Source organism: Rhea americana, unplaced genomic scaffold (genome assembly GCF_003343005.1).
Source record: "Rhea americana isolate MKP2758 unplaced genomic scaffold, rheAme1 scaffold_135, whole genome shotgun sequence".
Taxonomy (NCBI): domain Eukaryota; kingdom Metazoa; phylum Chordata; class Aves; order Rheiformes; family Rheidae; genus Rhea; species Rhea americana.
Window position 1 is genome coordinate 1907791 of NW_028185428.1, and position 22539 is coordinate 1930329.

Sequence of the window (22539 nt, forward strand, 5' to 3'; positions counted from 1 at the left end):
CCGGCGCCCGCCCTCAGTCGCGCTGCGCGGAGCGAGCCGAGCGCCAGGGCGAAGCGCTGTCCCTTCAGCACCGAGATCATCATTAACAGTTAAACCTCATTAAAAAAGAAAAAACAAACGTGTATAACCCCCCGCCCCGCTCCGCGCCGCCCCGCCGCAGTGCCCGGCCGAGCCGCTGCCAGTCACCGCGTGGTTTGCAGTAAGTAGGGGCGTGGGGCGTGGGGGGGGGGGCGAGGGGACCCCCTCAAAAGAGGGGACCCCCGAGCGGGGGCAGCGCGCGCGAAGTCGCTCGCGAGGCGGCACGCTTCGTCTCGAGAAACCCCGCCGCGACAGCCCCGCCGTGCCGAGCCGAGCGGAGCCGAGCCGAGCCGCGCGGCGCGAAGCGGGAGTCCTCGTCCTCCCGCCGCTCGCGTGACGCCCGCCGTCTTGCTGGTTTCAGGTCTGGACAGCACGGTCCAAGAATGGTGAAGCTGGGGAGTAATTTGAACGACAAGAACAGCAAACAGCCATCCAGCGAAGATGGTTTTCAGACAGTTCCTCTGATCACACCTTTGGAAGTAAATCACCTGCAGTTCCCCGCGCCGGAAAAGGTAAACCAAAATCAGATCGCRCTCGTGCATGGTTATGCACACTTGCACCCCCCGCTTTTCACTGCCCTGCTGACTCGCTGCTCTCCAATAACGTGAGCTGTGGCACAGTGGTTACCCAGCACATAAAAAGGAGTAGTCTTTCTTAGWGTGTTTATCTGCTTTAACATAGCACGGAAGCACATAAGTGTCCTCTCAAACCTTTCCTGTCCCCTCAAAAAAACCAATATTCCTTCATAAGTACAGCTGGAAAAAGCCTAGTGTGCTTCCCTTATAAATGCTGGACAAACTGAGGATGAGTTTATAATGCGTTATTATCGGTCAGATTAATTGCTGGCATTCAGAGTAATATGATAACTCTTCTGAAATAAGCAGCTATTTTAATTATCTCAGCTGAGGTTTGTTTTCTTCTCTGTGGCTGTGCAAAGCTTGTTTGGCTATTCGTGACGGTCATTCCTCCGAGGAGAGCAACCACATTCCCCGATGCRATGGGAGGTGATGGAGCAATCCATGCATTCATCCCCCATTTGTTCTGGGGAGGGGACAGCTTTCCCCCTGCCCAGTCAACGCTCCCAGAACTGATTGCAGCACAAAAATGTTCAGAAATGTGYATCAGTGTTTGGCTGGGGTTTGGTGACTGGAGCTTTTTAGATACAATAGGTACTATGAAATCTTTTGTCTATTTCTGTGCAGTGACGATGCATGTCAATATAACCTGGTGAGGACACGATGAGACCATAAAATCTGTGTGCCCCAACAGCCCTTACAAAAACAAAGCCCTATCTGCAGTGTAGTTCCCAGATACCACAGAGATGGAGCCAACTCGCTTGAAAGCACAGACAGAATGATTACATCTTGCAGGATAATGGAATAATAGTAAAATTTGCACTGATGATTATTGAACCTATATCCTGTTTTTTACTGTAGGACAAAATGAAGTTTCTCTAAATACATTAGAAGAACATGATGATGGACGTGATAAAACTCTTTAGAAAGACAAACTGTGTTTATTTTACAGTAGAGCTGGGTCAAATGCCTAGCCATCCTGGGAACCAGGCCTATGCCTAAGGAACTAGATTCATTTCCCATGTGTGTCAGGGCAATCAGGAGCAGCTTCAAAGCATTTAGAAGAGTTACACTTCTGTGAACTGTTGTAAGTGAGAGGCTAAACTSACCCTTATCTATAACTGATTAATAAGATTAAGGGAAACAACTAAGGCAAAGCAACATGATTTATCAAAGAAGTCTGAGAGACTCAAAGAAAATTATAGATGTGTAAAAGTAACTCRTTTGATGATGGTACAAATAGCTTATTGAGATGGACATTATACACTTGGTGTCACAGGATGTGAAATTTAAATGACTCATGTACCAGGTGAGACATGGAAAACCTAACAAAAATCCTTTCAAGCTAATAAAGTGATAATGAGTGTTTTCATGACCACCAGGTTCCAACTGCCTGTTGGTGAACATGTGTTGGAGTGTATTGATCTAGTGCGAGTCCGTGCTGATTTTTGTGTTTAAACATGCCTACGTCAATAATACCCATGTTGTTGAGGCACGTTACCTTCRTTAGCATACATTACTGTCAGTGCATCCACTGACATCAGTGTTTTTCTTTGCCAAAAGAGTGGGCTGTTTCCTGAGGAGTGATAAGCATGATTCAGAACTCATCAAGAGTCAGTCGAATCGATTTCTATAGGCTTTGCTTCAGCTCCTACGTGTAGTACGCCTAGAGTTAGTGGTGACTGAAAATCTGTTACAAAAAGGAGAGGTCGTTTATTATAAGACCAAAATAATTCATGTTTTTTTTCACCCCCTTTATTCTTTTTAGAACAAGTTCTCTTGCAGTGAAGTTCACCCAGGGCAGAGGGTCAGCAAAAAGAGCTGTTAACAAGGAGTTTTGCCTCATGTAAAGAGCTTGGGTAAAGGTTAAATCATAGGGGAGAGTTTCGTCTTTGTACTTAGTAAAGCAAAACAACTGACTTCAGTGAGATTGTGAGCCTGAGGAAGAGTAGACATGGATTTCAAGTCTTCCGGACTATTTTTGTTTGGACTTGCTTTGCAGTCAGGAAGCAGGATTAAAAAAAAAAAAAAAAGGCAATTTAAGCTTCTGTATATAGAGGGTATTCCGAAAACCTGTCAGCTGTTGGTTTTAGTTTCTAAGAGTGAGCACAAGTCAGCCTTCTTTCTCGTGTCTCTTGCCTGGGATGCTGCATAAATCACTGGAGTCAAAACCAGTGTGCTGGTGGGGTCTCTGTGAAACCGCTCTGAAGGGCTTTGCTCTCCTGTTTTCTTAGATGTAAATCCATTGCTGCTTGCATGTAACCACAAGGAGGCAATATGCTGGGCCTCTGTGCCTGTGTGACTGCAGATCAGCTGCTGTGAATCACATCTTGTTTCCACTGCAATAAAGAGCTGATGTGCCTTGTCCTGTAAATGATGGCTATAAAATACATATATATATATATATATATATATATCACTGTTTAATATTCCTTTTTTATCTGGGGTTATTCTGACCAAGAGAGGATATCTTCATTTAATATATGGGGTGGTCTTAACCTGGATCTAGGCGCAATCTAGGGTGCATCGAAATTGCAGAAAGGAGGTCTGATTGCTGCCTGGGTCTGTATACTTGCTTAACTTCAGTCTGTCTGGTAGGTTAACATTAAAGAAGCCCTGYGTTTGGCTAGCAATTCAAGTGTATGTAAGATCTGTGCTGCTGCAACCCAACTGCTGCTACTACCCGTGTGCAGTAATGCCTCCAGTGTCCATATGCCACACAGCAATGGTTTGCAAGCTCTGTTAATTTATAGGAACTTTTGTTTTTTTCTAGCTGAGCCTTAGACATCTGTATGCAAGTCAAAGAAAAATAAACATGTTGTTTGTAAGCATACTTATATTTGCAGGTCCTTAAAAGTAACCCACAAAAGCCATGGAATTTACAGATTGAGACCTGTTGGTTCTTTTTTTACTTTTTAAAAAGGTTTTAAATACCTATTTTTTCTTAATTTTAAGGAGTATTTCTGGATAATTCAGAGAATAGCTGTAAGTGATTCTTAGCATCAGTTTCTATAGCTTAATCTCTTTCAAAGTGATTTCTGTGTCTGGCTCTGATTTTCAAAGCAAGGATACAAAGAAAGACTATCAAAAAAAAAAAAGGATTTTGCTCATGTGATGTGGTATGTAATTCCTGAAGGCCATCTCTRTTCAGATAGGTCCGTGATTATAAGAAATAGAAACTATAAGAAATTGACTGCAGATGGGGGCAGCCGCCCCCCCCCCCTTTTTTTTAAAGCTAAGCATAAACTTACTGGCTGTCCTTTTTGAGGACGCTTCCTTAACAGGCTTGGTCTTCGAAGTGCTGAGAGCTCAGCAGCTCCCTGACTTCCACCTTGATGCTACTGAAAAATGCAGGCACTTGTTTGCATGCTGAAGTAGGAGTTCGAGAAGCTTGAATCTGGCAACTGTTTTTTTAAAATTTTTTTTCCTTTTTTAAAATTCTTGGCCACTAGTCTAACTAGTTATTTTTCCATCAAAAGAAGGTATCTCCTACAAAAGTTTGTGTTATTCCTCCTGCAGCATCAACATTTTGGTCGTTCTGTCAGCAGTTGTATAGCTGCAAGGGAAGAAATGTACCCAGTATGGTAATTTCTCCCCTAGAGTCCTAAGCCTGCTGTGCATTTATATTTATTGACTATCTTCAAGCATTTCCTTGGCCCCCTTCATCTCTTCTTGCTGGGAGGGGCATTTACAGATGGTAAATATGCTTTTAAATCTTTTTTTTTGTGTGGTCTTTTTGCTGAAATCCACCCACGTAACAGGAATAATAGCTATCACTGCTGACAAGCCCTTGACCTGGCTTTTTATGTCGCTGTTTTTCATTTCTTCTGTATTCAGAAAATGAAAAAAGAGATCTCTCTCTTTTAAGAGCCAAGGGGAGAAGGCTAGCTGTTTGCTTATTTTCCTAGGCACAAAGTGCTTTGGATGTAATCGTTATGTGTCTGTGCAGTGGTAATGCTAAAAGACATGCAGCTTTTCACAGACCACACTTTTCCCCTGAAATTGTAAATGAGACCAAGAGTGGGGACCCCTTGGTGTCATAGGCTCGCTTCAATATAGTTCAGCAGGAAATGCCTCTGTTCTGGCAGTAGAAATCCTAATTTTACAGAACACAAAAGTGCATGAAAGCCATTGTCAGGGCTGAAAAAAACATCCGGCGTGTCATTTGTGGGGAAAGCTGCAGAAGGCTTATCGCGCGGTCCGTTGTTCTTGATTGTGAATGCATCTGGAGGCTCGAGAAATAGTACGTCTGGTGACAAATTCCTGCCTCCCAGTGCAGGAAGGAAAGAAAAGATAGATGTAACTGGTCTCTGCAAATGCTTTTGCCACCCCATGCCCCCGACTCTTATCCTCCCTGGCGCAACCCACTCTGAATGGCCCGGGCCATGGTTTTATACAGAGTAATCAAGAGTTCCTGAAAATCAGGAGGGTCCCTTGTGTTCAGAGCTGTCCCTATGTGTTTCACAGAAAAATAATGTTTTGTCCTAGCCAGCTGAGCTGGCGTAATTAATAGTAGGCTGAATGAGTGCTTTTGTACCTCGGGGACCACTTGCAGCTCTCTCCCGAAATGCTGATGTCAGTCTGCCCTCTGCAATGCCTAGCAGTGCGCAGCGGTGCTAGCCAGCTCGAGCGTGCAGTCGAGGCGGTGTGGAGCTGGTGTCGGGGCGCTGCTGCGCGTGCTGGGGCTGGAGCAGCTCAGCCGCAACCGCCACCTCCGCCAGCGGGTCCTAGGTGCTGGTGTCCCTGTTCCTGCTCGCACCGCTGCAAGCTTTGGGGTTGGATGTGAAGGAGCAATTGCAAAGAGATGGAGCAGGGAATAGTAATCATGGCAGTTAAAGGAAGGAAGGAAGAGTAAAAGGGAAGATGTGGAAGCAAAGGGAAAGAATGCATGAGTAAAAGGAGGAAAGAAACAGAGCATAGCAAATATGAAGGAATGAGCAGGCTGTCCTTCCTCTTCTCATCCTTTCCCTGCTTGGGAAACYCTACCTAATCCCCACAAATACCAGAGCCTGAGCCTCCCTGTCCTGTGACATTTGTCCCCTTCTTCCCTGTGCACATTCGTCTTCAGCATGTGGGTTTGAATGTAAACACCGCCTCTGCTCATTAAGCTGTAATGAATATTTGCAGCAACTCTCACTCTGGCAATGCAGAGTTTTCTGGGGGAGCCTTTCTGGTTTTGTTTGCGCATGAGTTTGTCTCGGACGGCTCTACGTGAGGTTCACGACAGCTCGTGTTCTCGTTCTGTTGTAATCGCTGTCCTGCCAGACATCCCCTGGCACACCGAGCACCTCGGCTCGCTTTCGATCCATTCACGGCAAGACGATGCTGCAATCCAAACGTGTGTTTGCAGCCTTCGCAGACACCTGGGAGAGCATTAAACTACCTCACTTGCATACAGATAACGTGTTGCTACGGTAGTGTGGGCTGCAGCTCCTGAGTATGGAAACTGTCAGGATTTGTGTAGCCTGTGTAAAAATTTTTCTGCTTGATTTCACTGCTATCTTTGTCTTAGTTAGATGGTTTAAAGCTAGCTCATGCCTGCCTCATGCAAGCTCCATTGCCTGTCTTAAACCTGGTTGTGTCTACCATGCAATTCCTAGATCTATATTCCATAGAAACAGTAGAAATAGGCACAGACAAGAAAAAGTATGTTAAAGTATGAATATTTGACTAAGCCTGTTGCAATCTGTTCTTTGTTCTAATATGAAAACTTACTGCTGCAGGTGGAAGCTATCATTTCAGTAGGACTGTGGATTAAAACACATTTACCAGTTACTTACTGGTTTATGTAGTGAGATTGCACAAGATTCTTGACTACTGTAAATCAGTGTAGTTAGATGAAATCAGTGGAGCTCTGCTAATTTACCCTGACCAATTTACCATCACTACTGCTGCGTGATTGATTCTTTTGTCTTCTTTGCTATATCTTTTCCTTGCTGAACCTACTGAAATCAGTTTTGGTCACCCCTGCATGGCTTCCCATGGATTCCTGCTAGTTATGGTCACCTGGGGRTTTGTAGGGAGACTAAGCTGAACAGTCTTACAAGCTTTCTTTGCGCTTACAAGCAGTGCCTTTCCCTTCTCAGCTGCTTTCAGCTCCCGGTGCAGCCTTTGCTTTCTGTGCTGCCTTTCATTTGTGGCGCTGGGGCTGATTACRTTTGCTGTCTTTGTCCTTTCTTGATGTTCCTTGTGCCTGGAATATTCTCCTGGCACTGATTCAGGAGACCACTCTTTCTCTACCACCCTCTGCGAAACTCATTTGTAGCACAACGTCCATTAGATGAGCTGATACGGTGGGGGGAAGCAGCCTGTTTCCTCTGACTGTGGCTTTCTCCATTGACTATGGAAATTATTGATTTGATCACTCAGTGTCCTTTGGGTTTTTTTTCTTTTGCTGCTTGATATTTCAGGCATTTCATATAGTCAAGTAGTGACCAGGGTGTCATGGGGATGACCACTACATACATCTCAAATACAATCATTATTAATCTTTTGGAAGTCTGCATGCTGAGATGCTTTCATCCAGTAGATTTGGAAGCACAACCGCCTCTGCCATAGGATGGGAGGATAATTATCTGGGAAAGTTTTTGACCACCTAATTTTTCAAAAATTTGGGAATTTGCAGCCCGGTGATTTCCGGGTAGTCTCAGATTCCTGGTCCCTCTAGTCCAATGTTCCTGTTTCTAGCAGTAGCTAGTGCAACTCAGCGAGAAGGAGGTGCAGGAGATGCTGCAGCAGGTGTGGAGCAGTTCTTGTCTGTGAATGTTTCAATCTAAGCTGGTATAGCAAGAGATTATTTTAAGCCCTGAAACATGATTTTTTCCAGCTCTTTTCCTATACTCCTTTACTGCTAGTATTATAGCTTCAGCTACTGTTGGCAATATGCACATCTCGTTTGCAGCTGGCTGTGTGCAAGGATTACAGATGGTAGATCACTGGAGAATGTTGTGAGGGAACAGGTGGGGAATTTTAGCCATTCTTTGGCTTGTAGGTAAGCCTAGACACCAACCAAGTCACAGCAGATTTAGTGACAGGACTGGGGCATCACCATTTTGGTATCATCAGGAAGCTGCACAGCATACTATAGCTGGGACTCAGTCTAAAGGCTTTTTTGGATACTGATGTCTAGTTGGGTTATCAAGACAGAGGAAACCACAAAGTCAGTGCCAGTAATTGATTTGCATTTTCTATTCTCTCTTTGCAAAGAATGGAGTGTCTTTGGAAGCCAAGAGTCTCACTTTTATTTAAGTGAGCATGACTAACCCATTTGGAAACTGAGGGGTGTGTTACAATCATTTTGTGGGACTAGGAAGGCCAGCTTTGAACCTGGAAGAAACCTTTCTCCTTGGTAAAGAAGCACATCTTTTTCTCTTCTGTCAATCCAAAAACCTCTCTAAGTGAGAGGCTCTTCATTATTAATAATCCYGAGAAGTAGTATTTTAAATTTTTATGGTCTGCACTTTGCAGCACCTGAACCACAATATATTACATGCACCATGGCAGTGTAGTGGGAATTACAGCAGAGCTGCATGTCCTTTTCCAAATGAATAATTTAAAGTTTTCACAATGCCATTTATGTTAAATATTATTACTCATTTCTTCAGGGAAAACCATAGAGCTCAAACGCAAATATAAAGTGGCAATAAATGATGTTACATTTAGCCAGACAGAGACAAGACTCAGAATTCATATCAGTTCATTTTCTGAAACACTTACTTCATCCCACTGCAGGAAGATTCTTTTTAAGGTTCCATGCTTAATGTGATATTTTCCATTTGTCACATTTCACGTCTACGCTGCTGCTTCCCTCTGAAAGCAAATACTTTTAATATAGTTCAGTAGGTTAGAAGCTTGCTTTCTTTTTCTTATCTAGATTTCTCAACGCTCTCCTGCTGTTTACTTTCCCAAGGTTGTCAGTGATGGATTTCCTGCTGCTGTACGCAGCCTCTGATCTGTTGTTTCTCCCCTCAGCATACCTGTAATTTTTCAAGTCATCATTACAGAAAAGGTGCCTGGTCCTGCATTCATTAAAGACCAGGAAAGGTTTCCTGTCGACTCCAGTTCTGCCATCAGCCTTAAGCCTAGTATAATAAGCACATTTAGGTTTAGAACTTGATATATATATATATATTGGTAAACAGCAAAACTAGACAAAATCTTTCTTGTGTAGACCAGTATGAAATATAACGGCTTGTGTCCTATCATGTTTGTGTTATGGAAACTCAAGAGTTCGTTCTCTATAGATTACTACCGAACTCTCACAGAAAAAGGATTTAATGTGGGAGTGTAATGAAGAATCAGAAGATGCAAGAAAGCGAATAGAAAGGTTAAACCTCTCAACACAAGGGGAGCATGCTTTCATGTGCTAACCTACAAGGATTGAGGACAGCAGTTCTGCAGAGGGCTGCCGTTTCCCATAGAGTACCTGATTCCTCCCCACCTCTAACAGCCCCTAATTCCGAGAATGCTGTGTTTATATGGAGAATGTGCTGGAGCTGCTATTATCGCCTTAGGTGCACAGTTTAGAAAAAAMTGAGAAAACACGGTGCACTATGAGTAGCAGCAAGCCCTGGTCTCTCTTCCTCTTTTGAATTGCTGGTGTGACACAGCACATTATTAATCTTTACTAATAYCCTCCCCCTTTTTTCCCCTTTCCTCTCCCCTGGACCCCATCTTTACTATGGGGATACCGGGTACATGTTGGTGTGGTGTTGTCTTGCCAAAGATTGTTGTGGGCGCCCCAAGCAACAGTGCTGTAACTGGCTGTGGGAAGGTGGTTGAGACAAGGCTTAAGCTCTGATCTGGCAAAGCATTTAAATGYACACGTAACTTCAAATATCTGACTAATCCTGCTGATGTTAGTAGGACTACTTACATACTTAGGTGCTTTGATTAGGAATTTAATGAGTTCAAATGCTAGATAATTTTGGAGGAAGCTATAAGGACTAGAAGGATAGATTCTAGTAATTAGACATGTCTTTTGCTGGTCAGTGGAAGCCTTTTTCTCTCTTTAACACTTGTATTCTTACAGTCTGTCAGCAAACTTCTAGGAAGCAACTTTCAAAGAATAATTTAACTTCAGATGTAGAGTGAAGAAAAGCCTGGGTAATTTAGTGCTGTCCTATTTATTGCATCTGTCATAAACAGCATAGTCTTCCTGCAGTTTACAGGTGGGGAGTCTCTAGGAAATTGTGTGAAAACTTTAAGAACAGTTAGACCAGCAACATAAATTTGCAGGAGATCCCCCCCGAGCTGGTATTCATCTAGACTCCATCCGCAGAGTGGGCTTTAAAGGGCTGCAGATAGGCTGGCCTGAGCTGGCAGGGAAGCTGCTCTCTTTGGACAAGCACAGCATGTGAAGCGAGTCAAAGAAATAAGCCCGTGCAGGATCAGTGCTGAGCTAAAGGAACAATAAGACTGATGAGTGTCCAAAAAAGTTTAAAGGGTATTTATGCAGCAATCACAAAGGCTCAGCTAATGCAAAGAGAAGTTGATGGGATAATTCTTGCTCTTTAGTATTGAGTTACTGGTGTGCAGCTTGCTTCATAAGATGAATAAGAAGGATTCCCTACCCTAGACAGTCTACAGCTGACCTGCACAAAAACATGTTAACCTGCAAGTGCCAGACCCTTTCCACCATGAGGTCTATCAGTTGAATCAAGTCTTAGGAGGACATGAGGAAATAGGGAGGCATGTGCTGAAAGCTGACTGAGAATGGGCAGAATGGTGCTGCTTCGGAGGGGGTGGAAAGCGGGCCAATTCTTCTAGTTTGGAGTATTCAAGAGGCTASTTGTCTACTTAAGCACTAGTTTGGTCATTTGCATTTATTTTGCATATGTTTTCATATATTTTCTGTACCCGTGAGGCCAAAAAATACCAGAAGCATTGCAGTACTGCAAACTATGGAATTTATCTCCTTACAGCAAACTGTTTCCACCATAACAACATTGCAGAGAAGCAAATGAGGAGATGGGCATTTCTTTCACTTCAGTTTTCTTTGAATTTAAACCCACAAGGGACCCAGCTTCTTATATTCCCTGTCACCAGACTCARTCAAGAATAACTACTGAAATCAGCAAGGCTGCAAAGTGAACAAGAAGAGAAAATCAGGATCTTCTTATTTGCTGTGGTTTATAATAAATGCCAATAGCTCTCCCAGGATACCTGTCTTGGTGTGAGATGAATATACTTTGTTTGCATTCAAACAGTGGGATCCTGATCTCTGGTGGAACCGCTCTAGGGGCAGCCAGTGATAAATGAACTCTGATCATTGCACTGACTGTGGAGTCAGTGGGGTTTTTATTACTGCACAGTCCAACAGCAGTATGGTTACAATTTCTGCTAGACTCTACTGTCAGGAGTTATCTCAGTGACAAAATGGAAAGAAAAAGTGAAAAAGAGGTGGTAGGAGGGTCCCACCATAACAATCCAAATCAGAAAACTGGCAAATGAAAACAGAACCAACAAACAAAAAACAAAATAGCAAACAAAACTAAAAATGCTAAAAAATATAGTGACGAATTCTTATTAATTATTCCTTTCCTGATTTTACACTCTTAGTAATGCTGTGCGCTTCAGAAAAGCTGTCGTGTGTTTTTGCTAGCTCTCCTTTAAACTTGCTCCAGAGACCCTCAAACCTGGCGGATGCCGGGAGGCTGCCAGCGCCGGGGAGCTCTCCACTGCAACTGCGTGTGCAGGCTGTCGTCTGACAGAGCTCACTTCTGTTCTGCACGCTGCCCTGGCTGCGATGGCCTCGCTAGCGCAGGAGGCGCGGGGCCTTTGGCGARCACAACTCAACTTCCCGAAACCTTCGCTGAGGCTTCTGCGTGGCAGCTCCTGCGAGAAGAAGGGACGATCGGTACTGCAGAGCCAGGCTCAGGCTTGTTTAGTTAGACCRTAGCTGACTGGACAAAAGGTAGCTATTTTCTTGTGAATATGCACCCAGTGCCTTCAGCAAAATTGCGTTGTTATAATAGCTGCCACATTCCTGAATGTTACCCTCACACTACAGGTTTTGTGTTTTCTGGTTGTCCTCTGTCTTTTCATTCCTGTGCTCTGTTTAAAGAGGAGACCTTTCCGACCGCTGYGTCTGTCTTCTGCCGAGTAATTCCACCAGGTGTCTGACAAAGATACTTCTGGAGAGCAGATATTTAGCTTTTTTTGCTGCCAAATGGCATTTAGCAAAGGATGTATCTTGGCTCCTATACTAAAGCTTTTCAATACCGCTGCAAATTTCTCTGTAAAACACTGACCAGTAGGATAGCTATGGCTCCATGCATACTCAACTTCACTGCTGGYGCAGTCGGCAAAATGGATTTCAAGTAGTATCTGTGTTGGCTGGGGACTGAGGTTATTTATTTATTCACAGGCGTGATAAACATCGATACCTTGTGAAGGGCTGCGTGGGTTTATTTCCAGTCTCTCACTGTACCCTTGTCTGTAAATAGCACAAGTCAAACTCTTACAGGATATTGGTTGAATATAAAGACAAGTAAAAAATATCAGTAAGAAAACTAGGATCATTGACAAACAGTGGAAAAAATGTAAATTATATACAGAAAAAAGGCTTTTAATTCTCCCCCCGCCCCCATGGTTTCTTCATTAAGACCTAATGTCAGAGCATGTGGGAAAGCCTTCTTATGTATATTTAAAGAGTTTATCTACAACTAAGATCTATATTAAACAGGAAGCAAGGATCTGGGAGAATTCAAAGAGATTAACTAAAAATAAATCAGGCATCACAGGGAGGGAGAGTGAATGCTGTGGCACGGCTTCAACTGTGGTTTCTGCAATTAGATGGAGAAGGGTTCACAGCAGGAGTCTGCAGAGGAGAGGGGAGCTGGGAACTGTGGCTGATAGCTTGAAAAACAGAACATGAGCGTGGCTGCTCAACACTGGTTACTGGGCATTAAAGGCTGATACTGTAATTTACCGTCCTGGGTTTACAAAAGGCCAGGAAGGAGAGTGGAAAGCTTGGGTTCAGCTGTATACAGTCCTGAGTGGCTCCGTTTGAGCCAGGGAATGAAATTACAACTTGTTCATAACTCAGAGCTAACTTGGGCCAGCTTGTCCTGAGTGGAGAGAGACCTCTGCCTTATTGGTCCATAGTGTGTTGGGCTACACTTAGAGAATAGCAGGGCTGGGATTGTACCAAACTTCACTGAATCAACCTTGTCCCCATGTGCTGTATCCCAACATCTGTGCCGTGTCATCAGAAATCCTGAGTCCCCAAATGCTAATATAAGTGTATTTAGGTGGCTTTTTCTCCTCTTTCTTTCCTGAGGTGTAATGATGCAAGTGCTACTGTACTGAATATTATGGAGAGGAATTTGCTGAAGGATGTAAATATTCATGGGTCTTTAATGATTTGCATTAGAATCCAGAAAATTGACTTTTAACTCCATGCTGATTACRCTGATTTTCTTTCACTCTAATTTTCACATGCATTAAGTGTAGGAGGATTAAATACCTGGAACTCTCTCTGGTCCAAAACAGAGTTTGCTATCTTCATTTGAAAGTAAGTTCTTCAAAAGCTGGCAACTCAACCTTCTAAACCACTTCGTAATCTTTTTCTACAATACTTTAAGGCTTTATGTTTCTTAGTAAGAGCTTTAGGATCACTCCTGTCACTCCCAAAACAACCAGTCCCCACACTAAGAGTAAACTTTCACCTTATCAAGGCTGACAGCTACRTGGTCTTGCAATTTAGAATGGGAGGCCAAAAAGCTAAAGAATTGGCCATAGGGTAGGGAGCTGGACAGGTCTTCTGTTCACTTTGATGTCCTTCAACAAATGTTTAAGTTTACCAAACAAAGCCTGTCTTAGCAGTCTCTAAATTTCTTGTAATGTGAGAAGGACAGAGGGGCTGTCTGCCTAGCTGTCACTGTAGGGTGTGTGAGCATAGCAGGGCTGGTAAGGAGAAGAGTGAAAATGCACAAGAGCAGGGGTAGTGTGCGCTCACAGCTACAACCCAGGCGCTCTAGGAACTAGCTCCAGCTCTCATCCAACCTTGAAGATACGACCATTTTCTCTTCTCTGACATTTCCCAGATAGATTAAGGCAGTGCAGCTATGCTGACAGGCTCTCACACTGCTGTTTTGCTGCATAGACTCAGGCATGTGTAGTCTTTTAGACTCTGAAGTTTCATGGAACAGATACGATCTCCTCTGAAGAGTTTTTAGTTTCAGAGCATAGCCCTGTTGCTAGGGATTAGCTGGCATTAAGTAGTGCTTTTTTTTTCTTTTTTTTTGGTTGCAGTGGCTGGATTTTATCCAAAATATTTAAGCTAATTCTAGGTTACAAATTAATTCAACATAGATCGAAGATGCAGTTTTGGTAATTTGATCATACCCTTTTAAAAGCCACTTACAGGCTTTTCAGTTGGAATAAGACACTTCTCTCAATTTTTTTTTCTTTAATAAAATTAACAGGAACTGGATTAGTCAGCAATTGAAAATGAGATCTTCTGCAAAAAACCCAAGGTGGTAGTACGAGATTAATATTGATAATTTGGAGCATGAATAAATGAGAGAACAAATGGCTTCAATTTATTCTGACTTCAGTGGAATTTCTTAGGACTGGGCTTTTAATAAGTGAGACTTTCTTTAGGATTGGCTGATATTGGCAAGGATATTGGCAAGTTCTGCCCATAGAATATGATATAAATGTTTTTGCTTGGTTCTAAAAAAAAGCCTCTGTAAAACATTTTGTTGTCGGCTATTTTAAGATTCAATGTGATAAACACACTATAGTAGGTCTGTGTATCTGCCCGTCTATTGATCTGTCTCCTTTAGTTCCCAATGGTATCATGAGTTTGTGTTAATTTACGGTTATAAGATAGTTGCATAGGTTCAGGGAAAGGTTAATACAGAAAAACAGGGGCTTAGAAGACAAAAAAGTGCATGCTTTGTGCAGAAACCTTAAAACTGTTGACATTTTCCAGGTAATTGTGAAAACAAGAACAGAATATCAGCCCGACCAGAAGAACAAAGGAAAACTCAGAGTGCCCAAAATTGCTGAATTCACAGTCAGTTTCACTGATGGTGTAACAGAAAGACTAAAGGTAAGAAATGTTTATTCTGGTACCTTACGATGCAAGTGCCATTCATTTTAGAATAACTGAATCAAAGTGACAGTAAAGACGTAACAAATTTAACTCGCTACCCATCACTAGGGTCAAAGAGAGGTTACCTGGCTGAGTGTAAAGCTTTTTCTTTTTTGGCAGACGTGAAAATACTCTCATAATTAGACTTGCATTAGAAAATGGTTGTCTTCTCCCAAGAAAAGTTATGAAAATTTGTTTCAGCCCAAACTGAAAGTAAAAAAGGTTTGAATGTGGTTTTTTTCCAAATCATTTGTGTTAATTAAAAAAATACTAAAGATTGATTGAAACATTTTATTTCAACATTTAAAAAACCTTTGATCTGTAGCCAGCCAACTCTTTTAATATTTAAAATACTTTACTGTTGTATAATTTTATTATAAGTGAAAAGTCATTTCAAACTAAATAAGAGAGATAAGAGATACATGTGAGCATATCCTGGTCTGCAGCAGTTTTAGTTGAGAGGAAGTAGAATTTTCTGAGGAAAAGTGTGCTTCCTTTCAAAATTGTACTCAGACATGGGAATAAACTCAAGAATTATTAAGTATACCCAGTTCCTTTCTACTGCAACAAATTAGAATGGCTCAGTTCCTCCTGAAATCAGACTCCAAGCATGTAGCACCTAGTATTTCCTCCTGTTTGTATTGAAAAATGATGATCCTTTTCCTCAAGCCACTGGTCACGTGAGTGATAAAAGTATGAGATCTGATTTCACATTTTCAAAGTCAATGAAAATATCACTGATTTAAATAAGGTGTTTAGACAGATTCAATAGGGAAAGAGGTTGAATATAATGAATAAGTTTAAGAGGTTGAATATAATGTTTACTGAACAGTCCTGTCCTTTGAAGAGCTAGGATTTGAGCTCGTGAATTTTTGCAAAAGAGTATACAATATTTTCTTTGAAACTCGGCAGGAACTGACTCAAGGAACTGAGTAGCCTCTCATTTTGTCCATTTTTTTCTAAGTTTGCTTAGATATTAGAAAGCACAGTTTTATTCTAAATTACTAGAAAATAATTATAATAAACGTTTCTATCAAAATAGTAATACGATCTAGGAAAAACTGTTATCATTCATCTTTGATAAACTTCAAGATGAGACATTCAACTTATTGAAAGGAGAAAGTTTGAGCTACTGTCTCCTAAACACTACACAATGGCACTGTTTTCTGTTTTTCCAGAAATTCACTGACATATATTTTACTAGGGTATTTCTATTGCTTTGATCCAGAATACTTAAATGTGTGATTTATTTTAGCATATGAATAAATGTTTAGCTTCTTTCCTTCTTTCTTTCTTTCTTTTTTTTCCTTTTTATTTTTTTTTCCAGTTGGCATAACACATTTTGATCTAAATTACTTACTGGGGCTTATCATGCTGTTGATTTTGACTGAATTCTTCACTGATTTTGTTGCTTGTGTAGTACCTATTTACCACCAATAGTACAGCTCCATAGCTACCACTAGTAAAGTAAATGCTAATTTAACCACAGCTTGGAAATCACTGTTTTGGAAACTACCACAGGCACTTTCCAGTGTGAACAACATACAAATCGGAACCAGATACAATGTACCTGAGAAACAGCAGTAAAATCACCTGAGAAGTGACATGTTGGGCCAGTGGCCCTTAATAAATGGCATTATTGTTGATATTGTAACAGTGCACCCTTGGATAGTTAAAATTTACTGCGGCAGCCCTGAACAGTGGTAGCATCAGCACAAGACCAAGTTTTAATCCCATCCAAAGATCTGGCTTTGTTATTTAAAAAAGCAGCCAAGAACACCTCATCCTTACGCACTGAGCATGTTGGAGACCCATTAGGTAGGAGTGTAGCTCGTGCACTGCAATGGATAAATCTCATTTCATCTACTTCTGCTATGGGGTACCTTATTTTTTTGAATAATTCAAATCTCCAGCTTGGTCTTGCATTCAAGACCTCCTTTTGAAGTATTCTTTTTTTTTTCCTCTCCCCTCCATCTTTTCGATTTAGCTTTTCCGTTGCTTACGCGTGTGTGCGAGCGGAGGCCAAGGGCAGCTGGCGTGGGGAAGCAGGGGGCCTTAGCAGCGCTCCCAGCACGATACCCATCATGTGTTCACCTTTGCGGTGCGGTGGGGGTTGCTGTGGGAGCCGTGTCTCTTCTTATGCAGCCTGGCAGCATGACAKTTTCATTTTTTTTAAAGCTATTTCCTTTCCCTAAAGTCCATATGATTTTCATTCTCTGCTCTTCAATGCCAACTTATTAATCACTCAGCCTCTTGCCTAATACTGGATAAGACTATAAGCCTCTCCTTGCCTGCTTTTCATAAGGCTTTCATGTATCGTATTAAGTTTGTAGTATTATTTCCTGACCAAAATGAGCTGTGATAATAGGTAATATTTCATTACCTTTTGTACTTTTTTTCTTTATTGCACCACATTTTTATGCCAGTGCATATTTTTAGTGAAGTTATTAAAAATACTGCCCTCTGGTTATAAGCAGGCCTATTATCTGGTACTGATGAAATCATTTGACATTTCTTTTTTGTAATAGCAGATCATAGTAAATACTTAACTTTTATTATCTCAGTTTGGCTGTACCTTTAAAAGCTTTTTTAAAAAACCCAGACAGTATAAATGAGATCATCATATTTTCTGTTGCTGGCTGGTTGCTTTGTATAGCTTTCCAGTAAGACATGCGTTGGAAATATCATCCACATGTTCTTACTAATGCTGATTAAAATTAAAGTATTCATATATACTTAAGCCAGGTTGTTGATAGTTGTACAGTGGAAGAAGCAATGAATCATCCCATTGATTTCTGCAGGATACATGATAAAGGCTGAAGGTCCATCCAAATGTAGGTGGACTGATATGTGTCTCAGCATCTGGTACCTCTATGCTGGKGAAAGAGACAGGACAGTAAGACCATGTGAAGAAATAGCCAAGAGGGTGCTATTGCACTGCTTTGACGTCTCAGAGAATCTTGGAGAATATGCAGTAGGTTGCCTTGTATTTTATTTTTCATCCAAAAGAAATGGCTTTATCATCAATTCAGACAAATATAGCAAAATGAATCTCCAGCATTAATAAATATGTGTAGGGGAAAATGCTGCTGGTATTTATATAGGAGTGGATATAGGCACTATAAACACTTACTGGTGCAGTGCCAATAAGCTCTTTGGAGTGGTTTTTCACATTCCTRTATCAGTCTGTGAAGTACTTTTCTTTCCTCTCAATTCTGGTCATTTGGTATGGGAATGTTCTCAGGGAAGAAGAAATTTTTTTTCACCAAGTTCTTGTTTTTTCTGAATAATGTAGCTGCATTATAAAGAAGAGCAGGCTCTCTGGCGGGAATTTTGGAACCTTATGAGCATGGCAGTCAAATCCACAAATGCCCTTTATCCTGCCTTTTGGATATCTTTTATTGAAGAGGCTAATAAATTATTAGACGACTTTCTAGCATGAGCATGTCGAAGACAGAATCTAAGCTTACGCATGCATATTTTTCATCCATCCAGAATAGTACAGATCTGAGCTCTTTAATTATCATAAAGAAGAGACTGTCCCTAGGCAACGGTTCTTATTTCACACTACCTCTTCCAGGAATTTTAGATAGCTTCTGCAACATGTCACATCCCCTAATAGATGAGATTATGATTCTCTATAGCTCAGCACACAGTGTCCTGATAGTCTGACCAATTAGGCTTATTCTTCAGCTGGATGAGTCACCCCATGCATACTTTATAACACATGTTTAAGTAGTTGTGTGTAGCAGGTTACAAGAAAATAATGTTAAAAGAGCATTATGGTTGAGCTGTCCATACRTAAGAAATTTCTTTCACCGTTTTACTCCTCCACAGAGAAGCAATGACAACACTTTTCTAAGCTGACCAGCAGTGATTATAGACCTCGTCTCCTCCAGACTGTTTACGCCTTTGGGGAGTGTCCCTCTAGGAAGTTTTTGAACCTCAAAGATCTCACTTTGTAGCAATGATGTGTATCAAGATCTTTCAGTCTGGAGGGGAATGGTGTCTGGTGTTTGCTTTCTACTTCGCTTTCTTTCAAAGTAGTGCGTGTTACCGTGCTTTGTCATATCAGTGCTGATACGTCAGTTAGCAGAAAGAGTCTGCAAATGTGATGACTCTACGTATTCTGTTCCTTTCTGGAACAACAGATCTAAGTCTATGTATTTGAGATAGGGCTTACTGTTTCCTTTGCCAGTGATACTCTGTGTTACAGCTTTTGAGAATAATCTCTCATATGTAAGTATCATCATTCCCTTGAGTTTCCACCTTTAGTTCTTTCTATCAATGTTGAAATGAGATCAAATACTCCTTTGCTTTTCATGCAGGTTATCCATTGAATCAAAAGTCTTTTTTCTTCTGTAGGACCGGGTTTCCAGTGACTCTTTTTGTCTTTTTCCTTGCAATGTATTCAACCAGTCCAGATAACACAGAAGCAAGACAGAAGCTGTTATGAGGTGAAGAGTGGGTTTGAAAGCAAACTTAAGCCTTCTATCCACTTTATCAACTGTCACTTAGCTGGAACTTGGGTTCAAGACATCAGTACCCTACTTAAGAAGAAACGAGACGGAGAACAGGACAATAGTTGCTGACAGATTTTGTGGAGAACAGGACAATAGTTGCTGACAGATTTTGTGCTTGACCGAGTCAGACTTCCTGAACAGGATTGTAGGCAGTCCTGTGCTAGTCCTGAGTTTGCCCAGATTTTTCCATTTCCCTTAGGATTCCACTAAAGCCTGAGGTGGAGAAGCCTTTTAGCACAGGCTTAGCTGGAGTTTATAACATAGAGAGTGAGGCTGAATCTACATGTAGCTACCAGTCAGTTACTGGTTTYGCACAAGTTATGCTCTTTATTACGCAAGTGAGTTCACTGCACATCCAGTTTGACCACTGTTATCACTAAATGCTCTAAGAACTAYTCATTACTGCCTTTCCAGGGAGACAGTGATTTAATGAAACACCTGGGTGATAGTTACCTACCATAGTTACCTGATCTCTCCAGTCTTTCACAGTTCTTTCCTTTTCATGGATCGTTTTCTTAACAAAGGTAAAGTTACCAGTCTCTCAGAGTTACAGTAATTAAACCATGTACATGTCTGCAGTAGAACAAGTTGGGAGTGGGTGTGTGGGGGAGAAATTGAGATATTTAAGAAGACATTTTTTTGTGAGCGATTTATCTAGCTGGAAAAATCAGTTGCAAGTATTGATCACTGCTTCACTGAACAAGACTGGGAACTTCACTCTTTTTGCTATAACGTGGCAAGATTCATTTTCAGAGTCACTGGCTGTGTAATCCGTTCCTGTTGAGTATGCAGTAACAATAGATTTCTTATCACTAGATCAACCTACCCTACTCTCCCTCCACCCCCAAAACTACTGTAGTACATGCAGTTCCAATATCCAGTGGATGTAATGATTCAACACACTTTTCATCAGGTTCTTAAAATATAGTATAAYCCATATAAATGTCTCTCTTATTGAAATACTCAAATTGAAACAATCAATTTCCTCTGACCTAATGCAAAAGAACAAATTCTGTCTCCAGCCACACCCTACAAAACAGACTATGATGCAGTAATATTTCATTATCAAAAACAAGCTTGCATCTGAAATGTTTGGCTCCTTGTTAAGAAAGATACCTTTTCCTTTTTTTTTTTTTTTTCCTGGGCTAGGGCCAAGGCCTGATTTCCTGTTGGTAGCAACTTTACTGAAATTTAAGATGCTTTACTTGTTTGCACCAGTAGAATCTGACCCATCAAATCCTCAAGGTCTTTAGCTAGATCTTGTAGTGGGAGGGTCCTCATATGACAGGCACTGATGTTTGGAGAGAAGGCTGCCTGTGGAAGAAAATGGGAGATTTTGCTGTTCAGCAGAGATGGATCTTAATCACTTTTGGGTCCATAGGTAAGTTCTGCCAAGGCATAAGCACCAGTGTCTTGCACAGTATGGTACACAGGAGTGCCGTGTGGCCTCCAGACGTGCTGCCCAATGACTGCRCCTTGAGCTTATCTTGGAGAAATGCCTCATTTCCCTGAATGTGCACATTTACCTAGCTGTCCATCCCGCCCTTATTTTTAAAGGACACATCATCAGTGTAACTGGGCAGGTGGTCACCTCCTGTGCTCTCCTGTACCTCCCAGGCTGTGGCATTCCCATATTTCTGTGCCCCCTAACACTTTTCCTGCACTCCTTTCCACACTGTGGTTCCCACAAGCTTCTCTGTGTTCTCTTTTCACCTATAGACTATTGCTCTACAGTTATAGCTCCCCCTCTGACCTGCAGAGAAATGAATACCAAAAAAGTAATCTGGGGTGTTTTATTGTGCTTATTCAATAGATAAATAAAATTAGAGGATCCTTTAATTGTTAAGTTACCACAGGGCAGGAGTAACTCACAGAGAAGGGGTCCTCTGAGTGTGAGCAGAACAATTTTCCTTACAGCTTTTTAATACTAACAATAACAATGTTTCCATGGCAACTGCCACATCACATCAGTTATCGCCAAGATGCAGAGTGGCTGCTGAAAGATCCCATTACACTGACTAATGTGAGTGGTGCTCGAGGGAGGGAACACGCTCTAATACACAGAGATTTTTCTCACTTTGGTGATAATTGCTAATGTGGCTGAGATGTTGTTTCCGGGCKGCACACTGCACAGCTCTCTGATGGGCTGTGTGATCCAGCGAAGCAAGGGGGAAAGTAGAGGAAAATTGGAAAGGTGGCAGGCACAAGGGAGCACATAAGCAGCGGCAGTAGCATTCAGATATCTTTGTGTCCTGCTGGCAACAGCATAGGGGAGGGTGTAGTGGTTTCCTATTGAGTCAAAGAGGGTCTTGGGTAGATTTCGGTATGAGGATGTCTCTTAGTCTCCAGCGACTGATTTGGATGCTTATTCACTCCCTTTGGGAGTATTCAACTATCATCKGGAAATCTCCTTTCCCAGCGATCTCAGATTCCCTGCTGCTCTATCTGCGGTGCCTCAGGCTGTTACGTTATTCCCTTCCTCTGCTATATCTCTATTGAAGACATGTCAGGTCCTCACTGCACCTAAGTCTTCTCCAGGGAGTGACTTGTCTGGAGCTCGAGCGTTGGATCACCTTTGGAGGTTGGTAGTAAGAATTATTTTCCACTGCAGTGTGGAGGGTCATGGTTTCCCCGCTGAGACAAATCCAGTGCCCTGCCTTGCCTGGCCTCTGGTCCTCTTGTATCTGATGCAAACCTGCAGCTGCATGGATTCAGGCTGCTCTTACACTCCCACTTGTGGTGCATATGGAAGGAAATAAGAAATGTTGCTCATCATTTTTCTGCTGGAGCTCAGCAATCATTCTTCTTCTCCACCTTTTCTGGCAGTAATGGGAACAACAGAGGACAGGTCATATGTGCCCCAGTCAGTCTCACAGCTTGCATGGAGATAGATTGACAGTGCCATTTGTGCTCATCAGTGACAATTCTGAGCTGTGAGAGCTGAGCATGGATTTGTGGCTCAGCCACTGAAAAACAGATAGTTCTGATGGCATCCCTAGATATGGTACAATAAACTCTGCCAGCTTTCCATTCCCCTGTCTATGTAAAAGTCTGAGGTTTTTCTCATAGTTACCAGCTAATACCTGTTTTTCTGGCACAGATTAGGTCCAAAGATGGTCAAGCCACAAAGACTTCTCATGTCTAAAACATACATTTTGATTTAASTGGAATGCTATGTAAACTGGATTGAGGACTGCCTAACAAAGAAAAGAAAAAAAAAGATATGTTTTTTTATATGAAATAATGAAATGGATCATTC

General features: G+C 41.8%; 1 protein-coding gene across 1 annotated transcript in view; it reads left to right on the forward strand.

The window, feature by feature from the left end:
* The first annotated feature begins 8 nt into the window (after positions 1-8).
* NSG2 (neuronal vesicle trafficking associated 2) overlaps positions 9-22539 on the forward strand; it is a 35085-nt gene continuing 12554 nt past the window's right edge. The window contains exons 1-3 of the mRNA XM_085298097.1: positions 9-199; positions 440-590; positions 14596-14715. Coding sequence (XP_085154223.1) covers positions 462-590; positions 14596-14715 — 249 coding nt within the window. The 5' untranslated portion in view covers positions 9-199; positions 440-461. The remainder of the gene's footprint in view (positions 200-439; positions 591-14595; positions 14716-22539) is intronic.